At 65.0% G+C, this 15,598-nt stretch overlaps 1 protein-coding gene across 2 annotated transcripts in view; it reads right to left on the reverse strand.

Annotated features, from left to right (window-relative positions):
• ADGRB1 (adhesion G protein-coupled receptor B1) overlaps positions 1-14,717 on the reverse strand; it is a 79,657-nt gene extending 64,940 nt beyond the window's left edge. Inside the window, exons 1-3 of one of the 2 annotated variants that reach the window (XM_073230237.1) lie at positions 14,545-14,717; positions 5,274-5,477; positions 946-1,905 (exon numbers count right to left, since the gene is read on the reverse strand). In XM_073230237.1, the coding sequence (XP_073086338.1) occupies positions 946-1,702 (757 nt within the window). In that variant the 5' untranslated portion in view covers positions 1,703-1,905; positions 5,274-5,477; positions 14,545-14,717. The remainder of the gene's footprint in view (positions 1-945; positions 1,906-5,273; positions 5,478-14,544) is intronic. The other variant, XM_073230238.1, reaches the window with a different exon arrangement.
• Positions 14,718-15,598: the final 881 nt, after the last annotated feature.

The raw sequence follows: 15,598 nt of genomic DNA on the forward strand, positions 1-15,598 counted from the left end.
GGGCTGACCTCTTGCCCCAGTGCCCCCTGAGCCCCAGGCAGTGTCCCATCGGGCCGACTGGGTACCTTCTCACCAAAGAAAACCCAAACTGTCCCAGAGGCAGACACCCTGGTGGACTCAGACACACTGCCCAGCACCAGGTCCGGCCTCTGCCCTGCCCTTTCCTCAGCCTGCAGGACTGTTTCCAGCCTCTCCAGTCTCACCTGCACCTCTCCCAGAATCCTGAGCACAACCCCCAGTCTGGGAACCCTGGCCTCTGGAAATGGCAGCCCTGCCCCACTGGGGACTCCGTCCCTGCATTGTTCCTGAGATGCTCTCCTCTCGTCAGACTTCTCTGCTTCAAGTGTTTGGCGGTTTGGCCCCCTCCTCCCCCCAACAGAAGGCAGACCCACAAGAGCGGGGTGTTCTTGCTGTTTCTCACTGTGTGTCCCTGGTGCCTAGAACACCTCACAGGGGCTCAGGAACTAGCTGCTGGATAAATGGATTGTATCGCCATCCCACATGCAGTCCCCAGATTCCCTCTCCTGACCACATCTCCTAACATCCCGCTGCTCACTGTTTCTCCATGCAGCCCATGGCCCTGGAGGCGCTGGCAGACCTCAGCCACAGGCCACGGCAGCCTGCTGGTCCATTAGAATCATCCTGCCTGCAAAAACAGGAGGACCCTGCCCCAGACAGGAGCTGAGAACTCTCTCATCCTGGGAAAACTCAGAGCCATCCTTCACTCCTTCCGTGAACACGCAGCAAGCAGCACTCACCTGTCGGGCGCCAAGCAGGCCCTGGGGCCCTGAGCCGCACCCGGCCATTGCCTGCGGCACCAGCCATACACTTATCACCGTGCACCTGGCGTCCCTGATGGAGTACTCAGCCCTGAAGAAAAGACCCTCTCCCACCTGGCCTCTGCCCAGAGAGCTGCCCCCAGGCTGCCCTTCATCGGTCACTCACGTGGCGCACCATCCCCTCCTCGGTCCTGAGTCAGGCTGGTGAGGCAGTTCTCAGGACCACCAGCTACACCATCCCTCAGGCAGACATCCCCTCGGGGGACCAGCGAGCCACTGGCAGGATGGCCGGTGTCACCGCCCAGGCAGGCACAGGGGGTCTGCATAATGCCGCAGGGGTGCGAGCTCCGGCTGCCAGCCAGACAGGCATCCAGCCAGCGGCAGAGCATCTGGCAGGCAGCGCGGCTGGGGCTGCGGTTGCCCACGACCAGGTACTCCACTGAGAAGTCATCGCTGGGGCCTGGGGGCCCCCGAGGGGGCCTAGGGCCGTCATCCTGGGGAGGCTGCAGGCGCTGCATCTGCAGGAATTGCTTGCCAGCCTGCAGGAAGGCAAGGGGCGCTGAGGGGTCGCACAGCTGTAGCACCTCGTCAAAACTCTCCATGCCTAGGTAGGTGCGCGTGGACTCCAGGAAGGAGTCGAACTGGTAGGTGCGGATGCGGCTGGAGCTGCTGCAAGGCGCGGGTGCCTTGGCAACCTTCATGTAGAGCGTGTAGCGCCGCGGGTCTGGGTTGCGCAGGGTCCAGGAGCAGCGTGAGGCGTCGGCAGGAAACACAGCAGCCGCAGAGAAGTACCCAAAGAGCTTGCCCTGCACCAGAGTGGCACACGGCTCGGCCCCCCAGGCCGCACACAGCCGGTGCCCCAGCAGCAGCAGCAGGGGGCCAAGGATCCAGGGCGGGCCTGGGGCAGCGGCCTGGCCCCTCATCCTAGCTCGCGCGGCCACCGGGGTTCTGCGGGCTGGGCAGGCAGGCACAGGCCAGGCCTTGACATGCCAGGGTCTGGCAGTGAGCGGGGCCAGGCGGGCCGGGGCTCCAAGTGAGGGCAGGTGGAGAACTCTTCTGGCCACCTAGCGGGTAGCAGGGGCCCTAATATCCAGGCCTGATGGCTGCCTGGGGTTGCCAGCAGCAGCTGGAATAGAAAGAGCAGAGAGGGGACAGTGTGACCTCAGAGACCTGCAGGGACCAAGACTCGGGCACATGGGGGCAGTGCCACACTGCACAGCCCAGGCTTTGCCTGGCTGACACATGCCCTGGCTCTCCTCCCAGGCGCCTGTTCTGTCCACCTGTCTGTCTGCCACCCAATGTGTCCACCTTCAGGGGCTGGGGCCCAGCCAGTGGGATGAGAGACCCCTTCCACCCAGGCCTGAGCAGGGAGCAGTGGGCAGTGCTGGGCCAGGGCCACAGGGCTCTGGCTGTGCCCATCTGCCTGGGCAGCTGGCAGTGGCTCCTATGGGCTCTGGGCCTGCCTGCCTGCTCACCCTGTTGTGGCCATTTGCCCACTTGGGCCTCTGTGGCTCTCTGGCCCTCCGGTGAGAGCCTGGCACTCTCTCCTAGCCATCTCCCTGCCCCGTCTTCTTCCTCTCTGACCTTCACCTGTCCCCAGCCCAGTCTTTCAGGGAAGAATGTGCAAACTTCACAGGAGGCTGGAACAGGAAGGCCATTGCAGCCACTCCCCAGCTTCCCAGCAGTCCTGCCCCTCTGAGCCTCGCCCCGGGATGGGGGTGCAGAGACCCCCCCTCCCCACAGTGCCTCTTCACTTCTCCTGGCTGTGGCTGTGACATCTGGTGCCGCAGCCTCTCAGACTTCCCCCTCCGGCCTCCCTCCCTGTTGGGGGCCTGCAGCTCCAGGGGGGAGGCTCGGGGATGCAGCTGCCAGGAGCTGCCAATTCCAGGCTTGGGCCTGAGCTGACCCTTGCCTCACACCTCTTTCTTGAGGCTGGCACTGTGCCCCCCCCCCCCACTTAATGGTGAAGAAACTGAGGCTCAGAGAGGGTTAGTGACTTACCCACCATCACTGTGAGGGGTGGGGGAACCCACACATGAACCCTGCAGACTGACCCCAATCTTGTGTCTCAGGGGTCACCTCCCCACTCCAGGAGAGGGTGTTGGCTGTGTGCTGCCCACTCACACCTGGACAGGGGACACAGTCCTACCACATGAGGGCAGGGACTGGGCAAGGCCATCCTGGGCTCAGGAAGCCAGAGGTGCCCATCCTGGACTGGCCTCCAAGCCTCAGTTTCCCCACCATCCCTGAGGACCCTGGAGGGGCTGTCCATCCCACACAGCAGCCGAGCTGAGGGACGAGATAGGCGGAGCCACAGACAGCCCCCAACCCACCTGGCCGGCACTCTCCTAACCATGCACACACCGGCCACCTGCCCACGGGGATTCGCTGCTTCCTGTTGCCCAGGCCCAGCTGGCCTGTGACACAAGGTCAGCCGTGGCTCTGCAGTCCCCTCCTGGCATCCTTACTGCTGGGCCTTGCAGGCAGAGCAGAGAGCTGGGCGCAGGTGGCTTTCGACTCTGAGCCAACCTGAGCCAGATGGCTGGACTTGCACTGCCCCCTCATGGCCATGTGGCTTCAGCTGGTCCCAGCATCCCAGCCTCAGTCTCCCCATCTGTAAAATGGGGGTGGAGCCTCACTCTCAACAAGCAGGTAAGGTGGGACCTGGGGGTTTACCCAGAGATGGGGCAGGCAGTGACCCCAGCAGGATGAGGAGGTGGGGTGGGGGCCCTGGGTCACCAGGGGTAGCTGTGGACAAACCCAGCCCTCTGGGGCTCTTTAGTGGCAAAAGTTCAGGACCCCTGAGAAGGTAACTTGCAAACTTCTTGTCCTGGTGGCTGTAGGCTGGGCCCTGCCTTCGGCTCCTACCTCTGGGAAGCCCCTTGTCCTTCTCCACCTCTAGATTACTCAGCGGCCGGCACTGGATGTGTGCACAGCAGAGGCCGCCTGCCCTGGCCACACAATGCAGAGGCCCCATAGCCACTCCCAGACCTCGGGGGCAGCCCAGCCTCCCCCAGGAGGGGGCAGTGTGTTCCAAAATCTCACCTGAGCCCCACCTCTGCCTGCTGCGCCCCTCCGCCAGTCCCACGCAGGGACCTGATGCAAACCCCAGGCTCGCAGCTGGAGCCCCAGCCCCAGAACAGGCTCCCCAGTGCCCCCGGGAATCCCAGGGCCTTAGCCCTCGTCTCAGGGGCATGTCGGCAAAGCCCCGTGGAAACTGATCATAGGTCTGCATCCACGGACCCCCACGCCCCCTTGACCCCACACACATCAGCCAGCTCACCGTGCTCCATCCTGGACCCTGAGTCGAGGTCCCCCAAAACCCCCTAGAGGGGCCTGCATGTGACAGCCCAGGAGAGGGCCCACACCCCCCACCACTCCCTGCTGCCCCTACTCTCCCTCGGCAGCTGGCTCCTGGCCGCCCACCCATAGCCTTCCCAAAGAGGGGGAGAGTTGTGGGGGCCTGGAGGGGCCGGGAGCAGGCTCAGGAGCCAGACGCACAAGCACCAGCCGCTGGGGGACCGCAACAGGCTCAGGCCTCTTGGGCCTCCATCATCCCACCTGGAAAATGGGTACAGCCTGAAACAGACACCCAGCTGCGAGGTGCTGTGCAGTAGGGGCTGCTGAGAGCTCTGTCTCCGCCTCCACGTGGCCATGAAGACTCCGCGGGCCTGGAGGGGGACCTTTCTGTGGGGCCCACCCGAGCCAGGCCCTCTGTCTCCGCAGCAGCAATCTAGGGCACCTGCTGTGGCTCTGTGCATTGGAGTGCACAGAGGGGCCACACCTGGGAGAGGGCTCACAGGGGCTGGGTGCCTGAGCCAGGATTCGAGCCCAGGTCTGCCAGAACCAGGCCTGATCCTGCCCTGTCCCGGGGCCCGTGCTCCTGGCATCCGTGCCTGCGGGCCATCGATGTCAGCAGCTAACTCCACGCCTTGAGCACCTGCCAGGGGCATGAGGCCCACCTTCAGCGTCCCACACAGTGGGCAACAGGTGGTGGTACAGGTCAGAGGCAGGACAGTGCACCAATCAGAACTGCCCTTTGAAAGGCCGGCTTGGGGGCTGGCCTGGGGAAGGGTCGGGCATGGTAGAACCCGAGTTTGGTGGGAAAGGGGGCAAGGGCAGGGTGCTCAGGAGACAGAGGGGAGAGGCCCCAGCAGTCAGCTGGGCTGTGGGGTGCACAGGGGACATTCCTGGCCTGGACACTAAAGAATGGGACATGCCAGCTGGGAGGCTGGATAGAAGGCAGGTCAGAGCAGAGCCCAGAGCCCTTTCAGGCAGCTGTACCCCTGGGTACCCAGGCTCTGCAGTGAGCCTTCAACAGACTCCTGGGGTCTGAAGACAGCCTGGAGGTGCCCACCTTTGGGACTCTCAAACAGGGTTCCTTGAAGCCCTGGGGTTCCATGTGGGGACCACAAGGGCCATTAGAGAGCGAGGGAGTGTGGGAAACATCAGGGTTGTGGATAAAATGAAGGTTCCTGTGGCCAGGATTCTCACCTGGCCCTGGTCGGCTAGCTCACTGCACACGTGTGGGCAGCACGATGCTATTGACTCTGTATAAAGAGCTCCGCCCAGTGCTCTGGGCTGCAGGGCTGCAGGAGAGCAGAGGCTGGAGTGGTGGCAGCGCTGAGGACAGAGACGAGACGGCGGCAGGTAGAGAGGCCCAGAGGCAGAGAGCGGCTTGCTGCACGCAGACTCACTCTGAGTGGACGAGATTCCAATGATTGACCAGTCACCGTGGGAATAAAGTTGGGTATAACCCTTTCACCCCAAGAACATTCCACTGTTATTTCTTTGGTCACATTGACTCTATACTGAACTTGCCCGGGGCTGAAACCCACTGGCAAGACAAGGATGCAGGCCACTTCCTGGCACCCGGCTCCCTCTAGAGCATCTCTGCCCTGAACAGCTCATGCCCTGGGCTCTGGGGAGGCTCTGCTGGCCAGGAGGCTTTCCAGCTCTGAGTCTGAGCCCCTCAGGAGCGGTCTGGCCCTGCCTCTTCTGCTGGGTCACGGGGCAGGACTGGGCAGGAGGCCCAAGGCTGTCAGGTGGCAGTTCCTGCCCCTCCCAAGGGTCACTCACCCTCCACCTGCCCATGCCTCACCCTCCATCCTACCTCCAGGTGACCCGCAAATCCTTCATAGCCAGCGGAGCTCCCCTTCATCCCATTAACCACCTGCCTGATACCCTCCAGCAGGGCCCCTCCTGTCCTTGACATGCCAAGGCAGGCCCACACGGGCAGAACTGGGCGGGCCAGGGGCACACTGGCCCCAGGCCCCAGGCCGCACAGGGTGGGGAGGAGTCCATCCCCGGCCAGGGCAGTTGGTGCTGAGACAGGGTGGGGGCGTGCAGGGGCGCCCTGACCCCACCTGGCACCTGGGGTGGAATTCTTGAGGAGCAATGCCTGGAAGGTCCCAGGATGAGTTTGGGCAGGGCTTGAACTGATCTATTCGGGGGTCCCTCTGACTGCTGGCAGTTGGTGCAGGCAGGGAGAGACGGGAGGAGGCATGTGTGATGTCAGGAGTGTGGTCGGCTGGGAGCAAGGTCACAGAGATGACCTTAAGATTGGGCAAGTGGGCTAAGGGGGGCCTCACTGAGGTAGGAGAAGTGGATGTGTGTGCATGTGCGTACATGCATGTGTGCATGGGCATGTGTCTGTAGGCTTGCTTGAGGGGACCACTCAGGGAGAGCCCAATGGTCAAGCCACCTCAGGAGTCCAAGGCAGGGCCTCAGAGGAGGGTGGGCCCAGTGTAAGGCGGGACCCACACCAGGTGCAGTCAGCCGCCCCTGGAGCATCTGCACTGTGGCGCCCTGGGGCTGGCCCACGCCCCTTCCTGGCCATACCCAGCCCCTCCAGTCCCCACCCCTCCCCATCACCTCCTCAGGGCTAGGCTGGTCTCGCTGCCAGGAAGTTCTTCCTGCTGGAGAACCCCATCCCTTCAGCCAGCCTCTGCCCCATCCCTGCCACAAGGCTTCCCGGAGCCGGCAGGAAGGCCTCTAGGTAAGGGGTGGGCCAGCACTGAAGATGTCTAGTGGGGTGACAGGATGGAGGCCACCAGAGATGGCAGGCAGGTGACAGCAGAGGTGTGGGAACTAGAGAGCTGGCTGTGCCAGGCGGGGACAAGTTGCTGGAGTCGTGGCAAGAAGGGTGACAATGACTGCCATTTACTGAGCCCTGACCATATGCCAGGACGGGTTTAAGACTTCACGGGACCCCCCTGTTCAATCTCACAGCACCCTGAGGGGTAGGAGCACCATGCGCCCCACGGCGTGGCTTGTGGGTCACATCAGCCAAGTCTGCTGTGCCCAGCTCCCAACATGTGTGCACACTGATGAACCAACTGCCCCCTGCCCTGCAATCAGAAGCCATGGTGCCTCAGTTTCCCCACCATACAACACGGATGGGGACTGGATACTGCTTCCGAGGGCTCCCTGAACCTCCAGCGTCATCAGACCATCTGCTCTTCCTCCCCAGGCTCAGCACCCTCCCAGCCTGGCCGGAGCACACACAGACCTGCCCAGGCCCAGGGTCCGGGGCCCCTCCCCACCCACCCTAGGCCACCAATGGCATCCCCAGATTTCAGCCACAAAAGGCACTCTGTTGTCCTGCCTGGCCCTCTGAACAGTGCTCGCCTGTGTGTCCTGGGAAAAGGCTTCACTGGGGGAGGGGTGGGGTGGGCACTCGCGGCAGGGAGGACAGCCCAGGGGCTGGCGGGTGTGTGGGGGCCAGGAGTGCAAGCGGAGAGGCCACCCAGGGACACCCGGCCTCCCCTCTCCAAGCCTGCCCTCTCTGCCCAGGGTGCCCTGTGGGCCTACAGACCCCTCTCAGGCTGTGACAGGTCAGGCAGCCTGGTCACCCATGGAGCCAAGGCAAATCTCTGGGGGGCCCCCAGACACAGGCCCAGGATGGTCCAGCTGAGTGGCCCCAGGGGCTTGGGGCCATGGGAGCCTGGACAGGCTCCCTCCATAGGCACAGAGCCAGGTGGGTCACTGGGAGAACCTGCCTCTCCACCCCATGGCCACCATCTGCCCCCACCCCACTCCAGGCCAATCAGGCCCCCAGTGAGCCCCTGGTCATGTTCCAGTCACAGTGGAGACAAGGGGGCCGACCAGCGAGGCATCACCATGGGGCTAGCCTGCCATCAGGTCCAGGCCCTTAGGACACCCCCCATGCCCACCACACGGGCCAGGCCCAGCCCCGCAGAGCCCTCCTTCCCCTGCCCTCCCTCCTGGGCACAGGGGCCACCAGGGGCCAGCACTCTGATGGGCCTCGGATGCACCATCCCACCTCTCATGCCCAGGATCCCATCACCCCAGACCACCTGGAAGTCACCCATGCAGCCAAGCTCCTGGGCCTCTGCTTATGCCATGGCCTCCCTCCCAAGTGTGGATGGGCCCTTGTCTGCTTCCACTGCATCATGCACCCCCCAAGCACGTACATGATGCACACACATGCACGTGCACATACACACACAGGATGCACTTGCATGTGTCTGCACACACAAATGCAAACGTGCTTGTGCACATAGATGCGCCCTCCTGGAGAAAGTCCCAAGTGGGGACAGTGGTAACATCTGTCCCAGGGACTGGGAGCTGTGCGCACATGAGGGTGGGGGCTTCCTTGAGGAGGGAAAGCTCCTGGAAGTATGGGTGACACGTCACTGTCCTCTCCTCTCAGGGCCCTCCTGCTCTGTACTCAGAGTCCCTGTGCCCTGAGACAGAGACGCTGTGGCCACACCCAGCTGCTGGTCTGGGAGTGATCCCCCCATCCACACTCCACACAAGGATCTGTGCTCCTGAGTCCCTGGGAGGAGGGGCTTGTCCAAGGTCATTTGTCCAAGGTCATGTGGGGAGGGCACTGGGACAGTGCAAGATCAGAAGAGGCGGTCAGGAAGAGACCCTGGCACGCGCAGGCCCTGGGCAGAATGTGCTGAGGACCCAGGGGTGTCCCAGGGAGGCCTGGCCAGGTGGAGACAGCAGACCTGACAGAATGCAGGTCAGCACTTAGCCTGGACACACGTCCCCAATACCCACAGGCTGTCCTCTGCGTGGGGCAGCTCAGGTAAGGAGGATCAACAGAAAGTGTGGGGCTGGGGCTCAGGGCCTCAACCAGCTGTACCCTGCCCCTGGCTCCAAGAGGGCTGGGTAGGCAGAGGCAGCAGGGAGAACCTGTGGCCTAGGGCTGACGGGGAGAAGCACTAGGGCCCAGGGCTGGGACAGGCTGGGCACTTAGGAACACATGTGTGCGAGGGGCACGAATGCGTGGGTAGTGTATAAGTATGTGTGAGGGTTCCAGGACCAGGGCGTAGGGGGCATGAGGGAGGGAGTGTGCACACATGCAGTCCATGTGAGTCGCCAGTGTGCATGCATGCCCATGTGGGGGTGCTGTTGTCCAGAGGGGGGTTTCTGGAGGGGCCACCTGTGAGGCAGAGCCCAGGGATGGGGCTGTGGAGCGTGCTCTCTCCCGCTCACTGACCCCTCCTTCCCACCCTTTCCATCTGGTTCTCTGGCGGGGCTCCTAAGCATTCCGCAGGGTCCCCACCAAAGTCCTCACAAAGACTGGCCCCTGACGGTGTCAACTGCTGGTGCACAGCACCGGCGCACAGGTTAGCAGAGCTTCCCACCCTGAGTCACAGAGAAGCGGCTGGTCCAAAGTCACCTTGCCAAGCAGGAGGGGGGTTCAGGCTGGCTGACTCCCAGGTGGGCTCAGGGCCCTGGGAAAGTGAGCCAAGATTAACAGGTGGGCGGGAGGGCACAAACCCCAGGGCAGGGTGTGGTGTGGCCAGGCCTCTGGGTTTGCCTGGCGGAGCTCCGCGGCCTGCTTGCCAGCACCTCAGGCTCCACCCCACCCGCGATTCCTCCATCTCTTCTCTACCACAGGCACCCTCAGCAGCACTAAACCCAGCCTCTGAGCCCCTGAGAAACTGCCTGGGTCAACCCTGACTCTGGCTGCCTGCCCTGCAGGCCTCTCCTGGCCTCTGGTAGGCAGGGGCTGGCATCCCAGGGTCATCCAGCAGAGTCCAAAGGGCCACAGGGACCCCATCTGCACCCGTTCCCAGTGAGCCCCCAAGGAAGCCCACAGACCACCATGGGCAGGACCAACACAAGATGACAATGGCATGAATGGGGGTGAGCCAGGTGCCCATCACGTGGGCAGAGCACTTCCACTTACCAAAACCACACAGGATAGAACACACAGTTGCGCCTGAAGAGGCACAGAACATTCGACAACAGGGAGACACTACCAGGGTCATGCCCGATGGAGGATGTGGTGTGGCAGGAAGGAGACTCCTGCTGCTCTCCCACCCTTTGGTGTTGTTCCCACCTCTTGTCACTTTTCCAATTAATAAAAATGAGTTAATAAGAACAAGAAGGAGGGTGGGAGGTGGGGGACAGCAGGGGTGCCCCCCTACCTGCTCTGGGTTCTATGACTGCGCTCCAGGCCCTGCCTGGCCCTGCGGGGCAGGAGGGCTGCCGACCCCAGCACAGCTGACACCGAGGCAGGGGGGCTCCCTGGGACCTCCTCTGAACCCAGGGCTTACAATCCGCTGCGATGGGTCTCAGGGTCTCCGTGCCACGTGCCGCCCTTCGTGGGGAGGGGACTCATGCCCCTGTCACATGCACCCTCCACCGAGGCAGGGTCAGAGTTCCAAGTGAAGCCCCTCCATCTCAGGCCTCCCTCTTCCCAGCAGCTGGCAATGGCATGGGGTGGGAGAGGCCTCTCCAGTGTCCCATCAGCCCCGATGCTCTCAGAGCACCACCTCGTCCTGGGGTGTGAGCACTCATAGTGAGTCCAGACTCTGGGGCAGTGGCTTCAGGGCAGTCCTTTATGGGCTGCGTGTGTGGCACTGCTGTAAGTCTGTTTGTTGCACACTGATAGGGGGTCTTGGGTGGTTCAGGGCAGTGGGCATTCTGTTGTGATGAATGTAGTCTGTAGGGCAATGCAGGTGGGTTGTGGGCAGCCATGCCCAACGGGTGTGCATCTGTCCTCCTGCACCCTGCAGGGCCAAGAGGTCTGGCTCCCTTCCCTCTGAAGCCCCCATCTCACCTTCACCTGCCTCTCCAACTCTTATCTATTCCTCAACCCTGCACTGCCACCTGCCACAGGGCCTTTGCACGGAACCACAAAGAACCTTCTGACCCCCTCACTACCCCCAACCCTGTGGGTCCCAGTTTGGTTGCTAGTTCCTTGTGGAAGCCTTCTAGGGAAGTAACACCTCTGGGCTCATTACCTTCTGGTTCCCTAGACCCTATTCACGGAGCCTGTCAGGGCATCTTTCCTCCCAAATTCCTCCCAGCCTTCACAGGGGTGGTGGGACTACACCCTCCACTTCGTCCTTGCTACAACCCCAGTGTGCGTGTGTAAACGTTCAGTTATGTGTGTGCATGCAGGCTGTACACGAGGTATCTGGGGCTGTGTTTACCCAGAAATCACGCAGTCCAGAGGGTTCCAGGGGACAGAGGGAGAGTGTGGGCCTGCTGGCACAGCGAGGGTTAATAAAGCCCTCCAGGTTAGGGGTCCTCATGATGGCAGTTAGAGCTCTACTCCCAGAGGTCCGCCTCTTGCACAACGTAGGCACAGAACCTGCCCAAGGGTGAACTGATTCCTCCTGAATACTGCCATTCAGGGCGCACATCCACACCAGACCTGCACCGCGGCGCACACGTGTGGCAGTCTGCATGCCTGCACACAAACCCCCGGCAGCCTGTCGGTCGGACACGCACATACCTTCGTGGCACACATGTACCCATGCACACATGTACATAAACACGCTCGTTCACCCCTGTGCACAGTGCACGGCGGTACCGGGGGCAGAGGAGTTCTCGAAGAAACCGGTAGCGGGGGCTGGCTGAGACGCGATTGACCGGCCCCAGTGCGAGGCGAGAGACCCGCGAGAGGGCGGGGCGGCCGGGGCTGCCCAGGATGGGGCCGGCGCGGGAGGCGCGCAGGAGACGGAAGGGGCGGGCAGGGCCGGCGGGCGGGCGCGGGCGCCCTCTCCCGGCCGTCGGAGGCAGCGCGCCGCCCTTCGCCACAGCTACCGCAGCCCCGCACCGGCCGTCCGCTCCCCTGACCGGAGGCGTCCCCAGGGGCGGACTCCGGGGCCCGGCCGGGCGTGCCGGCCAGGGGCGAGGGCGCCACGGGAAGCTGCCATCGCCCTGGCCGCTTGGCCGGTCCTGCAGGGTCCGCCTCCTGCCGGCCCCGCGGCCGTGTGTCCGCAGGCACCCAGCTGCCTCCGGACCTGGCCAGCCGGGACGCCGCAGACCCGGCACACTGCGGGCCCAGCACGTTGGATCTCGAGACGAGCGCCGAGAGCCTGGGCAGGAAGGGCTCCGTGACAATAACCCGCGTCCCCATTTCACGGACGTGGCCACCGAGGCCCGAGAAGGGCCGGAGCCTGCGGGCAAGGGAAGGGACTTGGGGGACTCGGCAACTTGACCGCGCGTCCCTTCCCGGCCCGGGATCCGGCGGAGTGGGGCGTTATGCTCAGGGCGACGAATTGCCTTTTGTCCGCCCCCGCACGGGAGCGGCGGGGACAAGCGCCCTTCCCCGGGATCGGAGGCGGCAAACTCCCCGCTCGAGCCCCCTGCGCCACGGCCGCCCGGGGAGCCGCGCGCCGCCCGGACGCATTCCCGCCGGTCTCGGGGCTCGCCCCACTCGCCGCCAGGCTTCGGGGCCCCTGGGCCGGCCCCCGCCCCCCCGATCCAGGCGCAACAAGTCTGAAAGCAGCGCCGAGAAGCAGCTAGCGAGACGAGAGGGAGGGCGCTGGACCGAGTGCGGGGCGCTCCGGGATCCCGAACGCGCGCAATGTCCGCCTCCGGGGACCGGGCGCGGAGGACCCGGCGCTCGGGGCTGACCCGGCCGGCGGCCCACACCCCGTCCCAAGACTCCGACCCTTCGCGGGCAGAGGCGCGCCCAGAGCCCCCGCCACTCTCCTTCGCCAGCTTGACCTTGCTCGGGTACTCAAAGCCGGATCCGGTGGCACCCGGGCGTCGGGCGCAGAGTTACACTGCTGCCTACGGTCGAGGTGGGAGCGGCTCCCTCCCTCGCTGCCTCCTTGGCTGCGGGGGTCGTAGAGGAATGAAAGGCTTCAGGGCTCCAGGAGACCCTGCGGCCGCCCTCCCATACCCCAAACGCCGTGTACCGTCTCCCGATGTGGAAACGGTCCCCAACCTGCGTCCGCGCGGCCGCTGCTCGGAGGGGGCGTGTGTTTGTGTCTGTGGGGGTGGGTACCAAGGGTCTCCCTGGGTCCCCAGTGGGGAGTGAGAGCGCAGGCCTCCCAGCCCCCTCCCCAACACGTACGTCAGCCGGCTCCGCGGCGGCGGGGTTTCGCGCCCCCTGCCCACCCACACACCTTTACGCCTTTCAACACCTCCCGAGCTGCAGCTAAGGAATCCTGGTCCTAGAGCCGGGAGAATGGGGCGTGATGGGGAGCACACGAGGGACGGGTGCCGAAGGAGCGGGTGTGGGTTAGGGCTCGTCCGGTCCTTGCCTGGGTCCCTGTGCTCCAAGAAACTTGGAAGCCTCAAATAAAAGTGAGAAGGGTAAGGTATCCAGCGGGCCACAGTCTGATGCCAGGCTGGCGCTCTCTCTGGGCTGCCTGGGAAGTGACCCAGCAGGAGCCGCCGCAGCCCGGCGGAGGGACCCGGCTCGGAGCCGCAGCCTCGGGCGAGCCCTGCCGGCCGCCTCATTGCTCGGCGACTCCCAGCTCGGCCGCCCCCTCCGGAAGCAGGCCCGAGGCACGCTCTGCCCTGTCCAGGGGGCCGCGCGGACCAGGGCGCCTGGCCCGGCCGGGAGCCCCCAACCTTTCGGGAGGGGGCGGGGGCCGTGCTCATTCCTCGAGGCAGCTCCGCGAGGTTCCAGGCGAGCACGGGGGCCGCGGAGGGCTGGCGGCCTCTGCCCGCCGGGACTGGGGACCAAGGAATGCCCGGTGCCTGGCCTCGGTGCTTTGCACAGAGAGGACTCAGGACGACCCAAAGTTCGGAGCGCCTTATCCGCGCGGCCTGCCTGACCCAGTGGAAAAGAAGACGAGAACGGAGCGGGCGTTTGTGGGCGTGTGGGCACGCTAGGGTAGCCCTCTGCCCAGTGTGGGGGACGCGAACCTCCGCGTGGTCTCCTCCGCTAGGGCCGGGTCTATGGGTGAGCGCTGCGAGGGGGACTCTCGGGGCTTCTGGCGCCCACCCGGGGCTGTGCGTGGGGGGAGGACATCTTGGGCCCTTGTGATGTCTGTATGGGGCTCTGTGCGTGATAATATGAGGGCCGCACACTGGGGTGTCTCTCTTGTACCCACCTGGGTCTTTGTGTGGCTGCGGGGTCACATCTGGGGCTCTCAACGACCCCTGCCAGCGTGTGTGTGTGTTGGGGACACAGCGGGAACGCCTTCCCCAGCTGGCCCTGGGTCTGTGCGTGTGATGGGGAGAGGGCGCCTTCCCCGGCCTGCCATCCTGGCCAGGCTGCGTGTGTGCGCGGACTCGGGGGAGGTGAGCGGCGCCGAGAGCCCCTCTCACGTCCGGGGTCGCCCCTTCCTCAGCCCCCCCCGGTGCGGGCACACGACCTGCCAAATTCTGTTGCCGCCGCTGGAGGAGGCGGGGGCTGGTGGGGGTGGGGAGGGCGTCCAAACTCCCGAGCTCCAAGCGCAAACCTCGGAGCTGCGAAGCCCCAAACGGCCAAGTTAGGAAGTCCGGGCGCCCGCCTCTCCCCCGACCCCCTCCCACCCTCGCTGCGCCCCCGCTCGCCGCGACCCCAGCCCCCAGCGGGGGCCTCTCTTACCTTCCCTAGCAGAGGCGGCCCCACCAGCGAAGACTTGATCCTGTGAGTTGCAAATGCCCAGGAGCGCCCCGCTTCGCCCGCGGCGGAGCCGGGCACCCGACCCGGTGGGGGGGGCTCCTCCTGCCGCCGCCCCCGGCCCGCTGCAGGCCTAGCCTGGACGCCCCCGGGAGCGCCCCCGCCGGCGCGCGCAGGCCCCCTCCCCTCCCCCAGCCGGCTGGAGCCCCCTGGGCGCCGCGGAGGTCCGGATGCCCGGGCTGCGGGCGATGCGGGGCGTGCGGCCCGGGCCCGGCCAGGACGCGGCGCGGTCGCCTGTGCTCCCGGATCGCCGGCTCCGCGCTCTCTCCGCCGGGGCCGCCGCCAACGCCGCGGCCGCTGCCGCCGCCTGCGCCTGCCGCTCCCTCTCCGGCCGCCGCCGCCGCCGCTCCGCTCCTCTCGCCTGCCCCGCTCTTCTCGCCTTTTTTCCCCTTACTGGGGGGGAGGGGGGCGAGCCGAGCCGGGGGCGGGGCGGCGCGGGGAGGAGGAGGCGGCCGCGGACGGGGAGGAGGGGGAGAGAGGCGGGCTGCTTCCCCCCACCGGGCCGCCGGCGCTCCCCGATCTCTCGCTCTCTGAAACTGGATCCCGAATCGGGAGCCAGAGACCGCATTACGGATTACATCAGGCTTTATAGAGCTTCCAGATCGCACATTAGAGGGGAGCGCGAGCGGGGGGCGGGGGCGGGGGGGAGGGGAGGGAGATGGGGGGTGGGTAAGATGCACACACGCGTGCACGCCGAGGAGAGCCCAGCTCTTGCCCCACGCAGCAGGATCTCTGCTCTCCCAGGAGCCAAGAAGTGGCTGCCAGCTGTCCTGCTGGATGATGGATGGATGGGTGGATGGATGGATGGACCCATGGCACATGGACAGAGGGAAGGCAGTTATAGGGTGGTGTTCATAGACAACATAGGTGCACGGGAGGATGGGATGGGGGACAGGATGAATGAGGTAAGTGGGTGCAAAGGGAGGAGATGGCCTGGAGGGTGGATGGATGGATGGATGGATGGATGGATGGATGGATG

The sequence above is a fragment of the Manis javanica genome, chromosome 2 (genome assembly GCF_040802235.1).
Source record: "Manis javanica isolate MJ-LG chromosome 2, MJ_LKY, whole genome shotgun sequence".
Lineage (NCBI taxonomy): Eukaryota > Metazoa > Chordata > Mammalia > Pholidota > Manidae > Manis > Manis javanica.